The following is a 16,706-nucleotide window of genomic DNA, read 5'->3' as shown; positions in this document are numbered from 1 at the left end:
TTACCTTGAGGCCACAGAAGTAAGAGAATTGCAATCCCTTTACCAGGAAAGATTGACATGAAAATCTGTTAGCTAGACCAATGAAGGCTGGGTCCTGAACTGGCTGTGGGAACTTCCCTGGTGCTAAACTCCTCAACCATAAATAGTAGCACTTAGATCAGGAAAACAAGACCACCAAGTATACAGAAAGGCACTCAACATCAGTTAATATGAGGAAACACAAGTCCAAACCTAAATCACATATCACCTCACATCTGTTAGGATGGCTGTTATATACATATAAAAAGAAAAGAAAAAAGAAAAAAAGGACAGAAAATGTTGGTGAGGATGTGGAAGTAGGGGAAACCCTTTATCTAGTCATTGGGAATTAATATTGGTAAGGGCATTACAGAAAAGAGAATGCAGTTTCCTTTAAAAAAAATTAAAACCTGAAACAAATTGAAATAGAACTACCATATGATTCAGCATCCCCACTTCAGAGTATATGCCAAAGAAATGAAATCAGAACCTCAAAGAGATATCTGCATTCCTTTGTTATTGCAATATTATTTTAAATAGTGAGAATATGGATAAGTGTCTGCTGACAGATAAATAGGTAAAGAAAATGTGGGGTGTATAGATAAACAACTGGATGTTATTCAACCATTAAAAAAAAAGAAAATATTGCCATTTATGACAACATGGATGGACCTGAAGAATAGTATGCTTATTAAAAAAAATACACCAGGCCTAGAAAGTCAAATACTATATGATCTCACTTATGTGTGGAAGCTAAGAAAATCAGACACTTAGAAACATAGATTAGATCTGTAGTTGTAAGGAGTAGGTGGTGGGGAAAGTGAGATGTTGGTCAAAGGGTACACACTTTCAGTTATAAAATAAATAAGTTCTGGGGAATCTAAGATACAGCCTAGTGACTAAAGTTAATAAAACTGCATTGTATTCTTGAAATCAAATGAGAGATCTGCTCAACTGTTACAACACAAACACACACACACACACACACACACAAAGTATGTGAAAAGAGGTATGTTAATTAACATCCTTGGAGTAATCGTTCAAAATATCTATGTGTATTAAATCATCATTTTGTACATCTTTAACAAACCTTCATGTGACACAACCCAAATACATTCAAATTTGTTATTCACTTCAATAAACTGAAAAAAGAAAAACAATGATATAATTTTTTCCCACCAGTAAAGAAAGAGTCAAGAAAATTAAAGTGGTCCCATGCATCACATATTTTACTGAGATGGTATTGAAACAACCCTGTGTAAAATAAAAAAATTTCAAGAGGCTTTCTTAAACTGTGTTATCATTTAATTATTGACGATGCTCTGTACACTAGCGCCCACTTCATAGTCACCAATGCTGTATGATCGTGTGCACTTAAATAAACCATACTGATCGAAATTTTAAGTGCATCAAACATACAAAGTATATACTAAATGACATTTAAACGACAACCCTGATAATTCAAGTAATCACTTATTTCATGAAGGAGGGAAGACAGAGAAACCAATGATAAAATTCTCTAATTACATAAAGTTTTTCTGATTACGAATATTCATTTATAATTTAGAATCCAGATGACATACTCCCTCATTTCATAGAGATTTATAAACCTTCTAAATAAGAGAAATATCTAAAATTATATTTTAATGAAATAAGATTTATATACCTATGGCTAAATTACTTTAAAATTCAAATTATATTTTTCTTAAAGGGAGAAGGAAATTTCTCATTTTGCATTATTTCTAAAGAAGTAGGCTGTATTCAGCTGAGATCAGGGATGTATTACTTCTAATATTCTTGTTCCCTTTCACTTTTCAGGGAAGCTTTATAAAGCAAGAATGTATAAACAGAGGTGAATAACACAGAAACCAATGAGAAAACAGTTCTGAGCAGATAGAATGTGTCACACTGAGAAATATTTCTGAAGGAACAGGGGTGTATAATTTTAGAAATGAATTTCTTGAACCCAAAATATGGACACAGTGCTGCATGCCCATTACTTATTTCCTTATTTTCTAGCTTTCTTTTCTTTTTCCAAACGTGCCCAAATTACACAGAACTCCTGGAAATCTAAGTGTCTCAGAATTCTTCCTCCTGGGCCTCTCAGATGATCCAGAACTGCAGCCTGTGCTCTTCACCCTGTTCCTGTCCATGTACCTGGTCACCGTGTTGGGGAACCTGCTCATCATCCTGGCTGTCACCTCTAACCCCCACCTCCACACCCCCATGTACTTCTTCCTCTCCAACCTGTCCTTGGCTGACATTGGTTTCGTCTCCACCACAGTCCCCAAGATGATTGTGAACATCCAAACTCACAGCAGAGTCATCTCCTATGCGGGCTGCCTGACTCAGATGTCTATTTTTATCCTTTTTGGAATAATGGATAACATGCTTCTGACTGTGATGGCCTATGACAGGTATGTGGCCATCTGTCACCCACTGCACTACCAGGTCATCATGAGCCCACGCCTCTGTTGTTTCTTAGTTTTGGTGTCTTTTTTTGTTAGCCTTTTGGACTCCCAGGTGCGCAATCTGATTGTGTTACAACTTACCTGCTTTAAGAATGTGGAAATTCCTAATTTCTTCTGTGACCCTTCTCAGCTCCTCAAACTTGCCTGTTCTGACACTCTCACCAATAACATAAACATGTATATTATTGGTGCCATCTTTGGTTTTCTCCCTTTCTCAGGGATCTTTTTCTCTTACCATAAAATTGTTTCTTCCATTCTGAGAGTCCCCTCATCAGGTGGGAGGTATAAAGCCTTCTCCACTTGTGGCTCTCACCTGGCAGTTGTTTGCTTATTTTACGGAACAGGTCTTGGAGTGTACCTCCATTCATCTGCCTCATCTTCCCACGAGAAGAGTGCAGTGGCCTCGGTGGTGTACACTGTGGTCACACCAATGCTGAACCCCTTCATCTACAGTCTACGGAACAAGGACATCAAGAGTGCCTTGTGGAGGATCATCATCAGGATAGCCTAATCTTAATACCTATGTCATTTTTTTTTTTTGGATTCATAAGACTGGAGAAGGCAGTAAAATTGAATGTATGCAGAAAGTGATTCTGAATCTGCATTCCCATAGTGTATATATACCTATCTGGCTTTCTGCTTTCCATTTACACAATTTTTCTCTTAGATCGCTCTACCAAAATTGAGAGATTATTTGGATGCCTAGTGTGAGTCATGGCCCTTCCAGGATTTTGCACAACACATCACTGTACCCTCCTCACTTTCCTTGTGTTGTCCAGGACCCTTGCTCATGAGCAGTATTGATTCTATCACTGCAAAATAAACACAGCTCTGTCTTTCTTCTTATTTATTGTTTCTATACTTTTCCTATGAATTACCCCCTATTTGATAGGTGCATCTAAACCCTACCTTAATGACCAAGATCTCTAGTATATTATATTTTATCTCCTTAATGATTTTTGAGAAAATAGAATGGCTATTTAGTTCATTTCCTAAATATAGTATTTTGAAATTGAAATAGGACTGAATTTGAATAAATAGTTACCAACTGGAACTTTCCTAGGAAAACTGGGATGCACGCTTTCCATGGAGTTGATGGGAGAGTACCTACCAAAGCTAATTGCCAGATTTTCCAGAATTCTGCTTCCCCTTCCATCTAACTTCTCTCCAATCCTTTTACATAGCCAGACATAAAAAAAATTGAATGATTCCAAATTTGTATAGAAACAGAGTAGAATGGTGTTGCTAGAGGCTTTGGAAGGAGAACAGGGGAGTTAGTGTTTAATGGAAACAAAATTTCATTTCCTGGAAGATGAAAAAGATCTGGAGATGGATGGTGGTGATGGTTGCAAAACAACGGGAATGTACTTAATGCCACTGACCTGTACAATTAAAAGTGGTTAAGGGACCTAGAGTCTGTCATACAGAACGAAGTAAGCCAGAAAGAAAAAAAAACAAATACAGTATGCTAACTCATATATATGGAATCTAATAAAATGGTACAGATGAACCCAGTCACAGGGCAAGAATAAAGATGCAGTTGTAGAGAACAGACTTCAGGACATGGGGTGGGGGGGCAAAAGGGAACTTGGGACAAACTGAGAGAGTACCATTGACATATATACACTACCAAATTTAAAATAGATAGCTAGTGGGAAGCTGCTGCATAACACAGGGAGATCAACTCGATGATGGGTGATGACCTAGAGGGTTGGGATAGGGAGGGTGTGAGGGAGACACGGGAGGGAGAGGATATGGGGATATATGTATAAATACAGCTGATTCACTTTGTTGTACAGCAGAAACTGACACAACAGTGTAAAGCAATTATACTGCAATAAAGAGCTTTAAAAAATGGTTAAGGATGTTTTATGTTATTTTACTGCAGTAAAAAAAAAAAAAATCTCCTGTCAGGAATGAGGGACATATGTTCCAATTTTCTGTGTTACTCAGCCCTCAGCATTTACCTCCTAGTGGAATTTGCCCAGTTGCAGAGACCAGTAGGCAGCCCCAGCTGATGCCTGTATGATGTGGGGGAGGTGTAAGCATTTGGCTCCTTCGCCCCAACTCCAGGCAACTTTAAGGGCTCATCTTAGCTCCACAGCTCCCTGGTGGTTTTCAGAGGCTTTTGATGGGCTTCAACCTGGCTTGACTTTTTCCTCTGCCCTTGCTTGCTGCAAAGAGTTTGCCAAACCACAAAGTCCGAGGGAACAGTCATCACAAGACTGCCTTCCTTTCGTATACCAGCTATAAGGTCAGGGGTTCCCAGGGCCAACCTCACTTCAGGAAGGTTGGCTACAAATTCAGAGAACCCTTCACATTCAATGATTTTCTAGAATATTCAAATTAAGAGGAATACCTCAGGTTCAATAATGTACTAGATTGACCCAGAACTCAGGAAAGTTCTATACTTGTGATAATCCTACTATTATTGCAAAAGAATACAAATTAGAACCAGACAAGGCAAGATACACATAAGGCAAGAGCTGGACTGTCCCATAGGTGAAGCTTCTTGCTGTCCTCTCTCTGTGGAGTCCAGTCCCATTACCTCCTCCTGGCCACAATGTCTGACAATACTAAATGAAAATATTGCCAACTAGCTGGCTCACCTGCGCTCCAGGGTCTGGAATTTTTATGGAGGCTTCATCACACAAACATGATTAGTGATATTGTTGCCCACATGGCTGAACTCAATTTCCAGACTCCACCCCCAGAGGTGGGATTGATGTCACTTTGCCTGAAGCTCTAACCCTTTAATGCTTTGTCTTTTTGGCATGACTAGCCCCCATGTTGAGTCATTTTAGCATCAACTATCAAGTATGGTCCACAGGGCCCACCGTGAATAACCAATCACTGTTGTCACTGAGGAAATTTCAAGGGTTTAAAGATTGCCTCCCAGGAGTTGGGACAAAGGCCATAACTCTCTTTAAATAAGGCCAAATTCCTTACTACACATATGCCCTTCCTGATTTTATTACAAATTTGACCATTCTCCATTCGTTAGATTTTGAAGACACTGAATATGGAGATGACCTCAGTATTACCACAGAGGGAAAGAGGAACTTTGCAGAAGTAATTAAGTTAAGGCTGCAAGGCTCTGTAAAACTTCCTGCATGTTATCACTGTCTCAGTCTGCTTTCCAAGAAACTCAACTTGGGACAGCTTATTACTAGTAAAATTAATTTGAGAAGGTCATAAAGACAGTTCCAAGATATTTTTTTTTGTATTTATTTATTTATTTATTTAAAGAATATTCAAATAGTTTTATTTTTTTCAGAGCAAAAAAAATAGTTACAAACAAAATTTTCGTTAGTATTGGACAGGATGATTACTTTGAAAAGTCTCCATACATGATGTAAAGACACAAAGCATTACAATTAAATTAGTTATTGACATGCCCAACAACTTGATTAAATCTCAAACTGCAATAATGAGAGAAGCAATCAAAATTAAAATGTTTACACATTATATTACATTTTAATAAGTTTGAAAGGAAGTAAATTTATAAATTGGACAAGAACATATATTGGGATGATAATACAATATTTAATCCTATTGCCAATTTCATAGGGTAAATGCAAGGTAGTTCTTTGAATAGTAAGTGATGTTCTATGAATTACAAACCCATTGTTAGGCTCACTGGTGGGAAGATTTAAGGAGAGGGGATGAAGAACAGACGTTTTGGTGCAGTAAGGAGGTCCCTATAGAAAGTCTTGATGAATCTGGAAATCCAAACTCAATTTTGTAGACAGTGCAGATTTTGAAATAATAAGGTAACATACATACCTGCATGTGTATTATACTTTTTAAAAAAGTGTATTTAAAAATGTTAAACTCCAAAGTACAAATAAAATATGACTTGAGAATAATAATTTATTTGGTCTCTGTCATCTTCCTGAAATTTCTCCTCCTAAATTTCTGGAGCCAATGATCAAACCCTAAGCAATCCCCACTTCGCCATTCTTGATTTTGTTACAAATTTGGCCATTCTTCCATTCATGAGATTTTGAAGACATTGAATATGGGGATGACCACAGTGTTACCATAGAAGGGAAGAGACACTTTGCAGAAGTAATTAAGTTAAGGCTCTTGAGATGAGGAGATTATTCTGTATCATCTGGGTGGGGTCAGTATAATCACGGACATCCTGATAAGAGGAGGGCAGGAGGGCTAGAGAGACATTCAAAGATGTTGTAGTGCTGATTTTGAAGATGTAGGAAGGGGCCACATACCAGTGCATGCAGTGGGGGCTCTAAAATTTGGAAAAGGCAAAGAAACAGATTCTCCTTCTAGAACCTCGAGAAGGAAAACCTCCCTGCTGACATGTGTTACATTTCTGACCTCCAGAATTGTAAGATAATAAATCTGTCATTTTAAGCCACTAGAGTTATGGTAATTTGTTACTTCAGCAATAGGTAATGAGTACAACTTTCCTCCAAAATCTACCCAACTCCTTGCCACCAGCTTAGGTCAGGTCCCCATCTTGTCTCCTCTGTACTATTTTCACAGCCTCCTAACTTTCCTTCTTCCTCCAGTTTCTCTCATCAGGACAATCTTAAAGTCCTCATATTATACTTATGATTACAGCATGGATCTGGTTTTCACTTGCTTTTAAAACACTTAGTATGTCAAATTAGACTCTCGATGATCTGTCCTCCTTATGTATTCAAGCTTATTTCTAATAACTCAGCCATAAGTTCCATATATCTTCCTGATATGTGTCACTCTTCAATGTCACCCAAGCATGTTCTCCAGTTAAATTTCTACACATGACTATTTGTAGCACCTCCATGTGTCTCAGAGGGGCTGCAAGCAGCTGTTGTTTCTGAAATTAGCTCAGTATAGACACAGAGCAGTGCTTGAGAATAGCTCATGTTTAAAAACTGAAAACTCTGAATAGTAATGCTGCTTTAAAATAAAACCTCTATAATCTATTGTAACACACTTAAAAAATTCTACTCATTTTCATTCAACATTCAAGCATATTCTCCTATTAGAAGTTTTTCCTGAATATCAAGTTTTGGTGAAGATGTGAAAAAATTAGAACCTTCTGTCATTTTTTGGTGGGAATGTAAATTGGTGCACCCATTTCGGAAAATTGTTTGGCAGCGTCTTAAAAACTTAAACATAAATTTACCATGTGACATATTAATTGCACTCCAAGAGAAATGAAAATGTGTGTCAACTCAAAGACACAGGCAAAATGTTCATAGTAGCATTATTCATAATCCTAAACTGAAAATATTCAAATGTGTATCAACTGGTAAATGGATAAGTAAGAAGTGATATATACATACGGTAGAATATTATTCTGCAATTAAAAGAAATAACATATTGAGCCACAGTTCCACATGGATGGCCCTAAAAAACATATGCAAAGTAGGAGAAGCCAAATACCAAACAAACAACACACACACACATTGTATGATTCCATTTATATAAAATATCTAGTAAAGACAAACGTTTAGAAACAGAAGTGATAAGTGGTTTCCAAGTGCTTAGGTGAGAGTGGGAATTAAGAGCAAATTGGCACAATGGTATTTCTGAAGTGATAGAAATATTCTAAAACTGGATTATGGTGATGATCACACAAGTATAAATTACTGAAATTGTTTGATTTACATTAAGCGTGGGTAAATTTCATGTATGCAAATTACACTTCAAAAAATGTTAAAAAATAAAATTTTAAAGAGTTTTTACTGGAATTACATTGACTTGAAAACTTGTGTCTTTATTTTCAACAGGATCTACTAAATAATAATTTATTACGCTCAGCACTCTGCCTTACAATCATGTGTGCCTCTCTGGTCCCCTCCTCAATTTGTACACAGTTGACAAAGAATGCACATTTAATGAAGTTTATTGGAATCAAAGTGAATTGAAGCCACGTCAGTAAGTCTTTCCTCTCTATCAAATTATGATTTTAGAGTAATGTGTCCCGATATTTTTTTTTTTGGCAAAAGATCCTCATTCTATTCATGTTATTGTCTTGATAAAGCCATCTTTATCACCTGTGTTAGTTTTGTTTCCCTCAGAGGCAGGTGCTGAGCCAGGGATTCACATGCAAGCACTTTATTGGAAGGGGCAAGGAACATGGATGGGAGAGAGGAGAAGAGAACACAGGAAGAAAATACATCCAAAAAAGCTTATATTAACTCAGCTACCATAGTGAATAAGCAGAGTTTTCATCCTGTAAGGGAATTCTGGAGAATGGTACAAAATCCAAACCTCAGAATTGCTCAAGCTAAAAGGTGAGAGATATGGTGTACCCCACACCCTCCATCAAGGGCTGTCTCTGATGGGGCATAATCCCCTGTCACTTCTGCAACCACATATTGGGGTAGAGTACATTTCAGCTGGTTCTGGCCATCGACAGTTATGCTTTGGAGATGGTGAGAGGATCTCAGGGACTTTGGGAAGAATGTTGACAGCATCTACTACTCCATCCTTCACTGCAGAGTCAATACTAGCAACATTCTCCTCAAAAAGCGAGCTAAGTTCTGAACACATTCCACAGATCCATAACTACCATTCCCAATGGCACCTCTAGAGACTCCCAAAAAAAGTTGAACCATGTAAGAAAACAACTGTTATTCTATTGTCTTCATTATTCTATGCTTTGGGATCTTAGAAGGTATGTCTTAAATTTGCCATATTGGGAACTAAAGGTCATATTTTAAAAGGAACAGAGAAAGGATTGCAGATAATGAAGCCACATCTCAGAGTTTTCCTAGGCAGTATGTTACTATGATTCATCTCAACATATCAGCTTGAATCTAGATTCCTACTTTGAGGTTGAGAATCACATCACTGTGAAAAGGGGGATGGCAGAGTCAGTGTCGGTCAGTCAGGTTAAAGTTCAAGTCAATCTCAGTCTCTTCTCTGAAAACTGGGGTGAATAAGAACATATCTCAAAGAAATATTTTCAAGATGATATAAAGTAATACACGTGGAGAAACAAGCACAGTCGTGATATGGGAAGCACTTTACTATAACTAGTGTATGCTTTTCATCCATTTCTTCTGAGGAAAATAAGCACATGGCTAAATCAAGGTGACGAACTCAAAGTCTGAGGGGGCAATTTGGGGGTAACCACACCAGCACTTGATAAGTGCTTTAAATCTAAAATTAAAAATGTTAAGAATGGCTGTACCACTATGGAATACAGTATGGAGATGTCACAAAAAACTAAAATAGAGCTACCATATGAACCATAAATCCCAATACTGGACATATACCCAGAGAAAACCATAATCCAAAAAGAAACACGTACCACAACATTCATTGCAGCACTATTTACAATAGCCAGGACATGGAAGCCACCTAAATGCCCATCAACAGATGACTGGATAAAGAAGATGTAGCACATATGTACAATGGAATATTACTCAGCCATAAGAAGGAATGAAATCAAGTTATTTGTAGTGAGGTAGATAGATCTAGAGTCTGTTATACAGCGTGAAGTAAGCCAGAAAGAGAAAAACAAATAACGTGTGCTAACTCATATATATGGAATCTAAAAAAATGGTACAGATGAACCCAGTGACATAAGAATAAAGACGCAGTTGTATAGAATGGATTTGAGGACCAGGGGAGGAGGAGGTATGAAGGGAAAGCCAGGACAAAGCGAGAGAGTAGCATTGACATATATACACTACCAAATGTAAAATAGATAGCTAGTGGGAAGCTGCTGCATAACACAGAGAGATCAACATGATGATGGGTGATGATTTAATGGGCTGGGATAGTGAAGGTGGGAAGGATGTGAGGGAGAGAGGTGATATGGAGATATATGTATAAATACAGCTTATTCACTTTGTTGTACAGCAAAAACTGGCACAACAGTGTAAAGCAATTATATTCCAATAAAGAGCTTAACCAAAAAAAGAATGGCTGCAAAAAAAATGACAAAACATGGACTATACAGACAGCATATAAGGAAGAAATCTCAAAAAGGAATTACTGAGGAGGTTATTGAGGAAAAACCAATACAAAATAAATAAAGGCTAGTCTTTCACTTTGACCCAGTACTACCAAATGTAAAATAGCTAGTGGGAAACTGCTGCACAATACAAGGAGATCAACTTGATGACTGGTGATGACATAGAGGGTTGGGATAGGGAGGGTGGGAAGGAGTTGCAGGAGGGAGGGGATATGGGGATATATGTATAAATACAGCTGATTCACTTTGTTGTACAGCAGAAACTGGCACAACAGTATAAAGCAATTATACTCCTAAAAAGAGCTTAAAAAAATAAATAAAGGTCAAGTCATATATACTTTAAGCATAGAAGAAAACAAGCATGTCTTTTAGGAGAGAAAAAGAAACAAGATATTTAAATTCACATTTCTCTTTAAGCCTCAGAATGTCCACTGAGTTCCAAGATCAGTGGCCCATCATGGACAAGGGGCACCTTGACTGAGGAGCCTTCTAAGGGCCCCCTTCACATCCTTGTTCCTCAGGCTGTAGATGAAGGGGTTCAGCATGGGGGTGACCACAGTGTACATCACTGAGGCAATGGAATGTCTCTGGGAAGAATGGGTCACAGCAGAAGTGAGATAGACCCCCAGGCCTGTCCCATAGAACAGGGAAACCACAGAGAGGTGCGACCCACAGGTGGAAAATGCTTTGTACTTGCCCTCAGTGGAGGCCACCTTCGTTAAGGAGAAGACAATCTGAGAGTGAGAAAAGAGGATCGCAGTCAGAGGAAACATACACAGCAGGGCAGTGCCCACATACAAAGAGATGTCATTGATGAGGGTGTCTGAGCAGGCTGCCTTGAGAATCTGAGCCAGTTCACAGAAGAAGTGTGGAATTTCAGTGCCAATACAGAAGGTCAGCCACATCATCAATAGAATATGAAACAGGGAGATGGATAAAATGATGAACCAACACATCAGAACCAGAAAGGCACAGAGGCGAGGGTTCATGATGACTGTGTAGCGCAGGGGGTGGCAGATGGCCACAAACCGATCATAGGCCATCACAGTCAGAAGCAAAGCATCCATTCCAGCAAAAACCATAAAAAAGTACACCTGAGTGAGGCATCCTATGTAGGAGATGTCTTTGCTCTCTGCCTGGATATTCAGCAGCATCTTTGGGATGGTGGTAGAGACCAAACAGATGTCAACAAAGGACAGGTTGGAGAGGAAGAAGTACATGGGGGTGTGGAGGTGGGAGTCAGAGATGATGGCCAGGATGATGAGCAGGTTCCCGAGCACGGTGACCAGGTACATGGACAGGAACAGACCAGAGAGGAGGGGCTGCAGTTCAGGATCGTCTGAGAGGCCCAGGAGGAGGAATTGTGATGCTCCCGTATGGTTTCCTGCTCCCATGTAGCTGATGTGTCTGCTGGGGATGGAGGCAAAGGCAACTTTCAATGCACAGTGAACTGGCACCTCAGCTAGTCATCACCTTTTGATTCCACATGTTCATGGAAATCCTCTACCACTTATTATTCCTCCCAATGCCAGTGATTCACTCATTCAGGTGGTAGCCCATTTCCATTTTAAATATGTGTAACTATTCAGGCTTTCTTTTTTAAAAAAAATTATTTACTTTATTTGGCTGTGGCAGGTAGTAGATGTGGCACACAGGATCTTTTTAGTTGCAGCCTGTGGGATCCAGTTTCCTGACCAAGGATCAACCCCAGGCTCCCTGCATTGGGAGTGCAAAGTCTTAGCCAATGGACCACCAGGGAAGTCCCTCACACTTTCTTTAATTTAGCAGAAATGCCTGTCTCCTTTTATCTCCTACTCACTTGTTCTGTTTATCCTATTCAAATGTATAAATAAAAATAAAATTTTTCTCTCATAAGTCCCTTCCAAAATAATTGAAGACACGTAAGGTCTTTTCTTTGATAATCTCCATACTTCTTTCATTCTAATAATTCTTTTAACAGTAATTAAGACATAGGTTTTCAATTCCAACAAACTTAATTCTGTGACCTGAATTGATGTCAGAGTTAATTCTCATGTACCTTATATTTTTTATTTCTAAAATGGTGGTTACTTTTATTACATTCTTTGTGAGGTTTGAAAATACCTTTGTGCACAGTGGGAGCTCAATAAATGATAGTCATTATTATTTTATTGATCTGTTTTTTATGACAGTAATTTTTGATATATAACTCTCCCAAAGTACAGGATAAAGTTGTCATTTAGAAAATGGTATCTTGAGTCAAGACTCTTAGAATAGAATTTTGGTCTATGGACGTATTATCTGTGTGACCTTAACAAAGTTATTTAATCTCTCTTAGGTGCAGATACCTCGCCTCTACCGTGGGAGTGATAAATATTCCATACACTGTAAGACTGATGAGTGAATTAAAGGAGATGATGTAATTTTTCTGGTGGTGTTCTTGTGACATATGCAGGAGACATTTGATAAATGTAAGCTTGTAAAAAAAATAGATTTGTTTTGCATGGCTATCATTGATCACCATTCCCCTTAAACAGGGGCAGCCATCAAAGATGGAATTCTGACCATGAGAAACACAGCAGGTCTGTTTCCTCTGTTCACTGCCCCGCAGCACTTCTAGTTACTGATGATCCCATGGCTCCTTCTTTCAGGGGCTGCCTGTCAGGTGGATGTTTCCAAGAAGAGGAAAAAGCATATGAACTACATAAATAAGAGGGGGGAACAAGATTACAAAATCATTATCATAAAATACAAAGCATGTGTGAGAGTGTGAGCTTATGTGTTCATGCTCACACATGGAAACATGTTGTATAAAAATCAGTGCACTTAAGTGTAAAAAAAAATTCAAATAGATTTGATTTGAGTACTCAAAGCTTCTATACATCATATATATGAAAATGGAAAGGCAAACTTAAGGTTTGAAAACAAACATTTGCATCCTTTATGATAGAAAAAATTCAGTGTTATTAATGTCTAGAGAATGCTAATTAATTAAAGAGACAAAACATCATTGAGGACCAATTTGCTCTGGGGAGGTGGGTAGAAAAGTCCTCTCTGAAACACAAGTATTGGAGAGGAACGATAGGTAACTGTTAATCAGAACTGTTAATACGGAAAGGGCAAGCAAGCATTTGGGGCTGGGTGAACAGAATTCATGGTTGCCCTGGGTTTGCTGAGTATGGTGATGGAAGAGTTGTGAGAGGCCAGTGAGATGGAGAAGAGAGTGCGGGTCAGCAGGACAGAGTGTGAGACCCACAAGTCGAGCATCCTGTACTATCCTTGATGTGCCTCTCATGGTGGTGATTTTATGTTTATTTGTGGATCAGAGGTCGTGACTGTTTTTGTTAGCAGTTGTCTTTCCAGGGACTTACATGGTGCCTGGCACATAGTAAGTGCTCAACATGTGCACATGTTAGATATGTAATACAGATTGAGGCCATAAGTATCAACTGTAGGACAAGCAAACAACCCTCCAAGTTCATCATGTGCCTGAATGTAGACACTAAATAGAATAGCAAAATTAAAGTTCATTCATATCTCCTTTAGAGAATAATCTATCATGAAAAAGTAATAACTATTCTAGGAATAGGAAGCTGGCTTAATACTATGACTTTTTTTTTTAACACAATTCATTACAAAAATAGGTCAATGAAAAGAAGGCATAACCATAATCACAATAGAAAATGCATTTGACAAAATGTAAGAGCCATTCCTGTGGTTAGCAGCCACGACAGAGCCTCTCGCTAAGTGGGAAAACCAAGGGCAGTTTCCTAACCCAATAAAGAGTAGGTATTTTGAAACTGTAGCCAGCAGGATATGTTACATTAAAACAACAAAATATTTGTGTTACATTCATGAATAGGACAAAGCAGTCTACTCCAGTTTCAATTACTCTATATTCTCCTGAAAAATTAAAGAATTTGGGAGGATGAGAAAAAGAAAATCAGCCTGAGTACAGAACATGTGAAATAATTACACTATTTGTAGATGATATTGTGGACACTAAAGGGAAACAATGACAACAACAGAACAATTATATTGTTTTATCAGTAAGTTGAATCCACTGCAAAAGTAGTTAACGAATATAGTTGAAAGATCCAATCACATGAGAAATAAATAAGACAATTTCTGGTGCATGATACATCTCCAGGAGCAGTTAATGAATGAATAGTTGGGCACAGGAACTCATATAGGAGCCTACAGTTCATAGGAAAGAGCAGAGAAGAGGCAGACATTCTATGGAAAATAACTCTTATTGGAGAGAAGGTCTAGAGAGAGAAGGAAAAATCAAGATTTGAAAGAGACCAGTTTCAGTACAATCTAAAGCACCTTTAAAGTACAGAGACTTCAACGTCATAGACTAAATAAATATGGGACCATCCCAGTCTCACTATTCTAGAGGTAAAACCTGGTACCCACTTTCTCTCCTCTTTTCGTTTTTACTCCACCAGACCTTACTGGGACATACTCCCCAATGGTTATCACTGAACCTTTGTGTTCTCCAATGTGTGTCCCTGGGAAGTCCAGTTGTGTTTTCACTTGGCTGGGCCCAGATAATCATAAGAAAGGGGCCAAAGGAACATGTTTAAAGTTTCCCACATCTCAGGGGTTGGATTCTCACAGCTCCTCATTAAATAAACTGTTCTATTTTCTTTCCACTCTCCAAACAATTCAGTTCCCTCAGGGCACAAAGATAAGAGAAGGGAACATTTTCAGCCACTGCTGTGTCTGTGCAAGCAGCCTGGGAAGGAGATGGATTTATTTTCCACTACTCTCATTAACACTGACCAACACATTCCATTGCCAAGTGGAAATTATTAGTGTGGTGTCTCATAGACACATCAAACTGAACCTTTCCAAGACAAATTTCAAATTTTTCTGTTTTTTTCTTCTTCCTGCTTACCTTCTTTCCTTCCTTTGGAGGGATGAGATAGATGCTTTACATGGTCCGTCCTTTTAAAACTTTTGAATTTGAACTCTGAACATATTCAGAAGACAGATAGTTCATTGTTTGTAAGTAGGCTATTAAGGCTTAAATTCTTAATATCACAAAACTATTATAGTGAAAACCTGGATTGGTAGCAATTTAGGAGGAAAAACATGGGAGTCTTATTTATAACAATTTTGATAAATAGGAAACATGGCAAATCAGAGAGTACAGAGAGACTATGGTTTATTTGGGAAATTGTATCAGCCATTTCAGGTGGAGCACGTCAATGGTTTGAACATTCTTCCTTTTTCAGGGCTGAAGTTTGTCTCTTGGATGATTCTGCTTTTTGCCACATTTATTTAGTACTTCAGCAAATCCATGTGTGTTAGTGGTTCTCTGGTCCCACTGCCACCTGACAAGAAGTAATTTGATCAGAGACTATTGTTTGGTCCAATCTAGCCCAACAGATTCACCCTGGGGACTTGTAAATAAAACTCATATTTTCATTATAATCTGAGGGGGTGGACGTGATGGGCCACATCAGCCAGGTGTGTGGGGTTGGACTGGCCACCACTAGGCTTGCAAAGAAGGCAGCATATGCTCCAGAGCCCAGGTACTGAACCGCTAAGCTAGGTGTGGCTGTATGTGCACCATCAAAGATGGGCCCCAGGATCTGACTGCTCAGGCATGAATCCTGCCTCCATATCTCACAGATCTTGTACAAGTTATTTGAATCCTTAGTGCCTCCTTTCCTTCTTGGCGAAACGGGCTTATTAATGGTACCTATTCCATAGGATTGTTGAGAGGGATAAGTGACCTACTGCTTAAAGGACAGTGCCTGGAAGGCTATGAAAACCTAGAGAAATCATGAATTAGTAAGTTTTAAAAGTTCGGAAATACAGTCTGAAGAGATGCAGGCAGTGAGGCAAGTACTTACAGAGAAAGGGGTACTGTAAATCACTTGGTGTGAGAGAACATGGGACATAGAGAGCAAAGGAAAGAGGCAGAGACAATGACCTTGGTTCTGAGGCTTTCCAGCTCAGTGAGCATTCCTTCAAGACTTCTTGTTACCTTTATGCCCTTCATTCTGTTTAAATATGCTTGTATTTTCTGCTAATATTACCTTTTCTACAGAACTGGTTTCACTAGATTTCTATAACTTGCACTGAAGAGAGCATTCACCAAGATGTATTTCTCTAGGAAATACATCTTCTTCCTATTTGACATTGTATCCTCATTGGTAGTTATTTTTAAATATTCCTCCAGAGACACAAAGTTGAACTGCAGTTTAGGGGACTGTTTCATGAGTCAGACAGATGTAGATTTGAATTTTGTTCCATCCCTTTTTAGCCTTGTGACTGAGGGG

General features: G+C 38.5%; 2 protein-coding genes across 2 annotated transcripts; one reads left to right on the top strand and one right to left on the bottom strand.

Moving 5' to 3' along the window:
• The first annotated feature begins 2,050 nt into the window (after positions 1–2,050).
• Positions 2,051–3,000, top strand: LOC130836789 (olfactory receptor 7E24-like). Its single transcript, XM_057709343.1, has one exon. The coding sequence runs from the start codon at positions 2,170–2,172 to the stop codon at positions 2,998–3,000; it is 831 nt and encodes a 276-aa protein (XP_057565326.1). The 5' UTR covers positions 2,051–2,169.
• Positions 3,001–10,886: 7,886 nt separating this feature from the next.
• On the bottom strand, positions 10,887–11,825 carry LOC130836948 (olfactory receptor 7D4-like). Its single transcript, XM_057709635.1, has one exon. It carries the CDS (start codon positions 11,823–11,825, stop codon positions 10,887–10,889), a length of 939 nt encoding a protein of 312 aa, XP_057565618.1.
• Positions 11,826–16,706: the final 4,881 nt, after the last annotated feature.

Source organism: Hippopotamus amphibius, chromosome 15 (assembly GCF_030028045.1).
Source record: "Hippopotamus amphibius kiboko isolate mHipAmp2 chromosome 15, mHipAmp2.hap2, whole genome shotgun sequence".
NCBI lineage: Eukaryota > Metazoa > Chordata > Mammalia > Artiodactyla > Hippopotamidae > Hippopotamus > Hippopotamus amphibius.
Note: the sequence above shows the minus strand (reverse complement) of the source record. Positions and strands in the feature narration are given on the sequence as shown.

Bases quoted from the DNA above. Each gene is read 5' to 3' on its own strand.
- LOC130836948 (XM_057709635.1), bottom strand. From the start codon at position 11,825: ATGGGAGCAGGAAACCATACGGGAGCATCACAATTCCTCCTCCTGGGC.
- LOC130836789 (XM_057709343.1), top strand. From the start codon at position 2,170: ATGTACCTGGTCACCGTGTTGGGGAACCTGCTCATCATCCTGGCTGTC.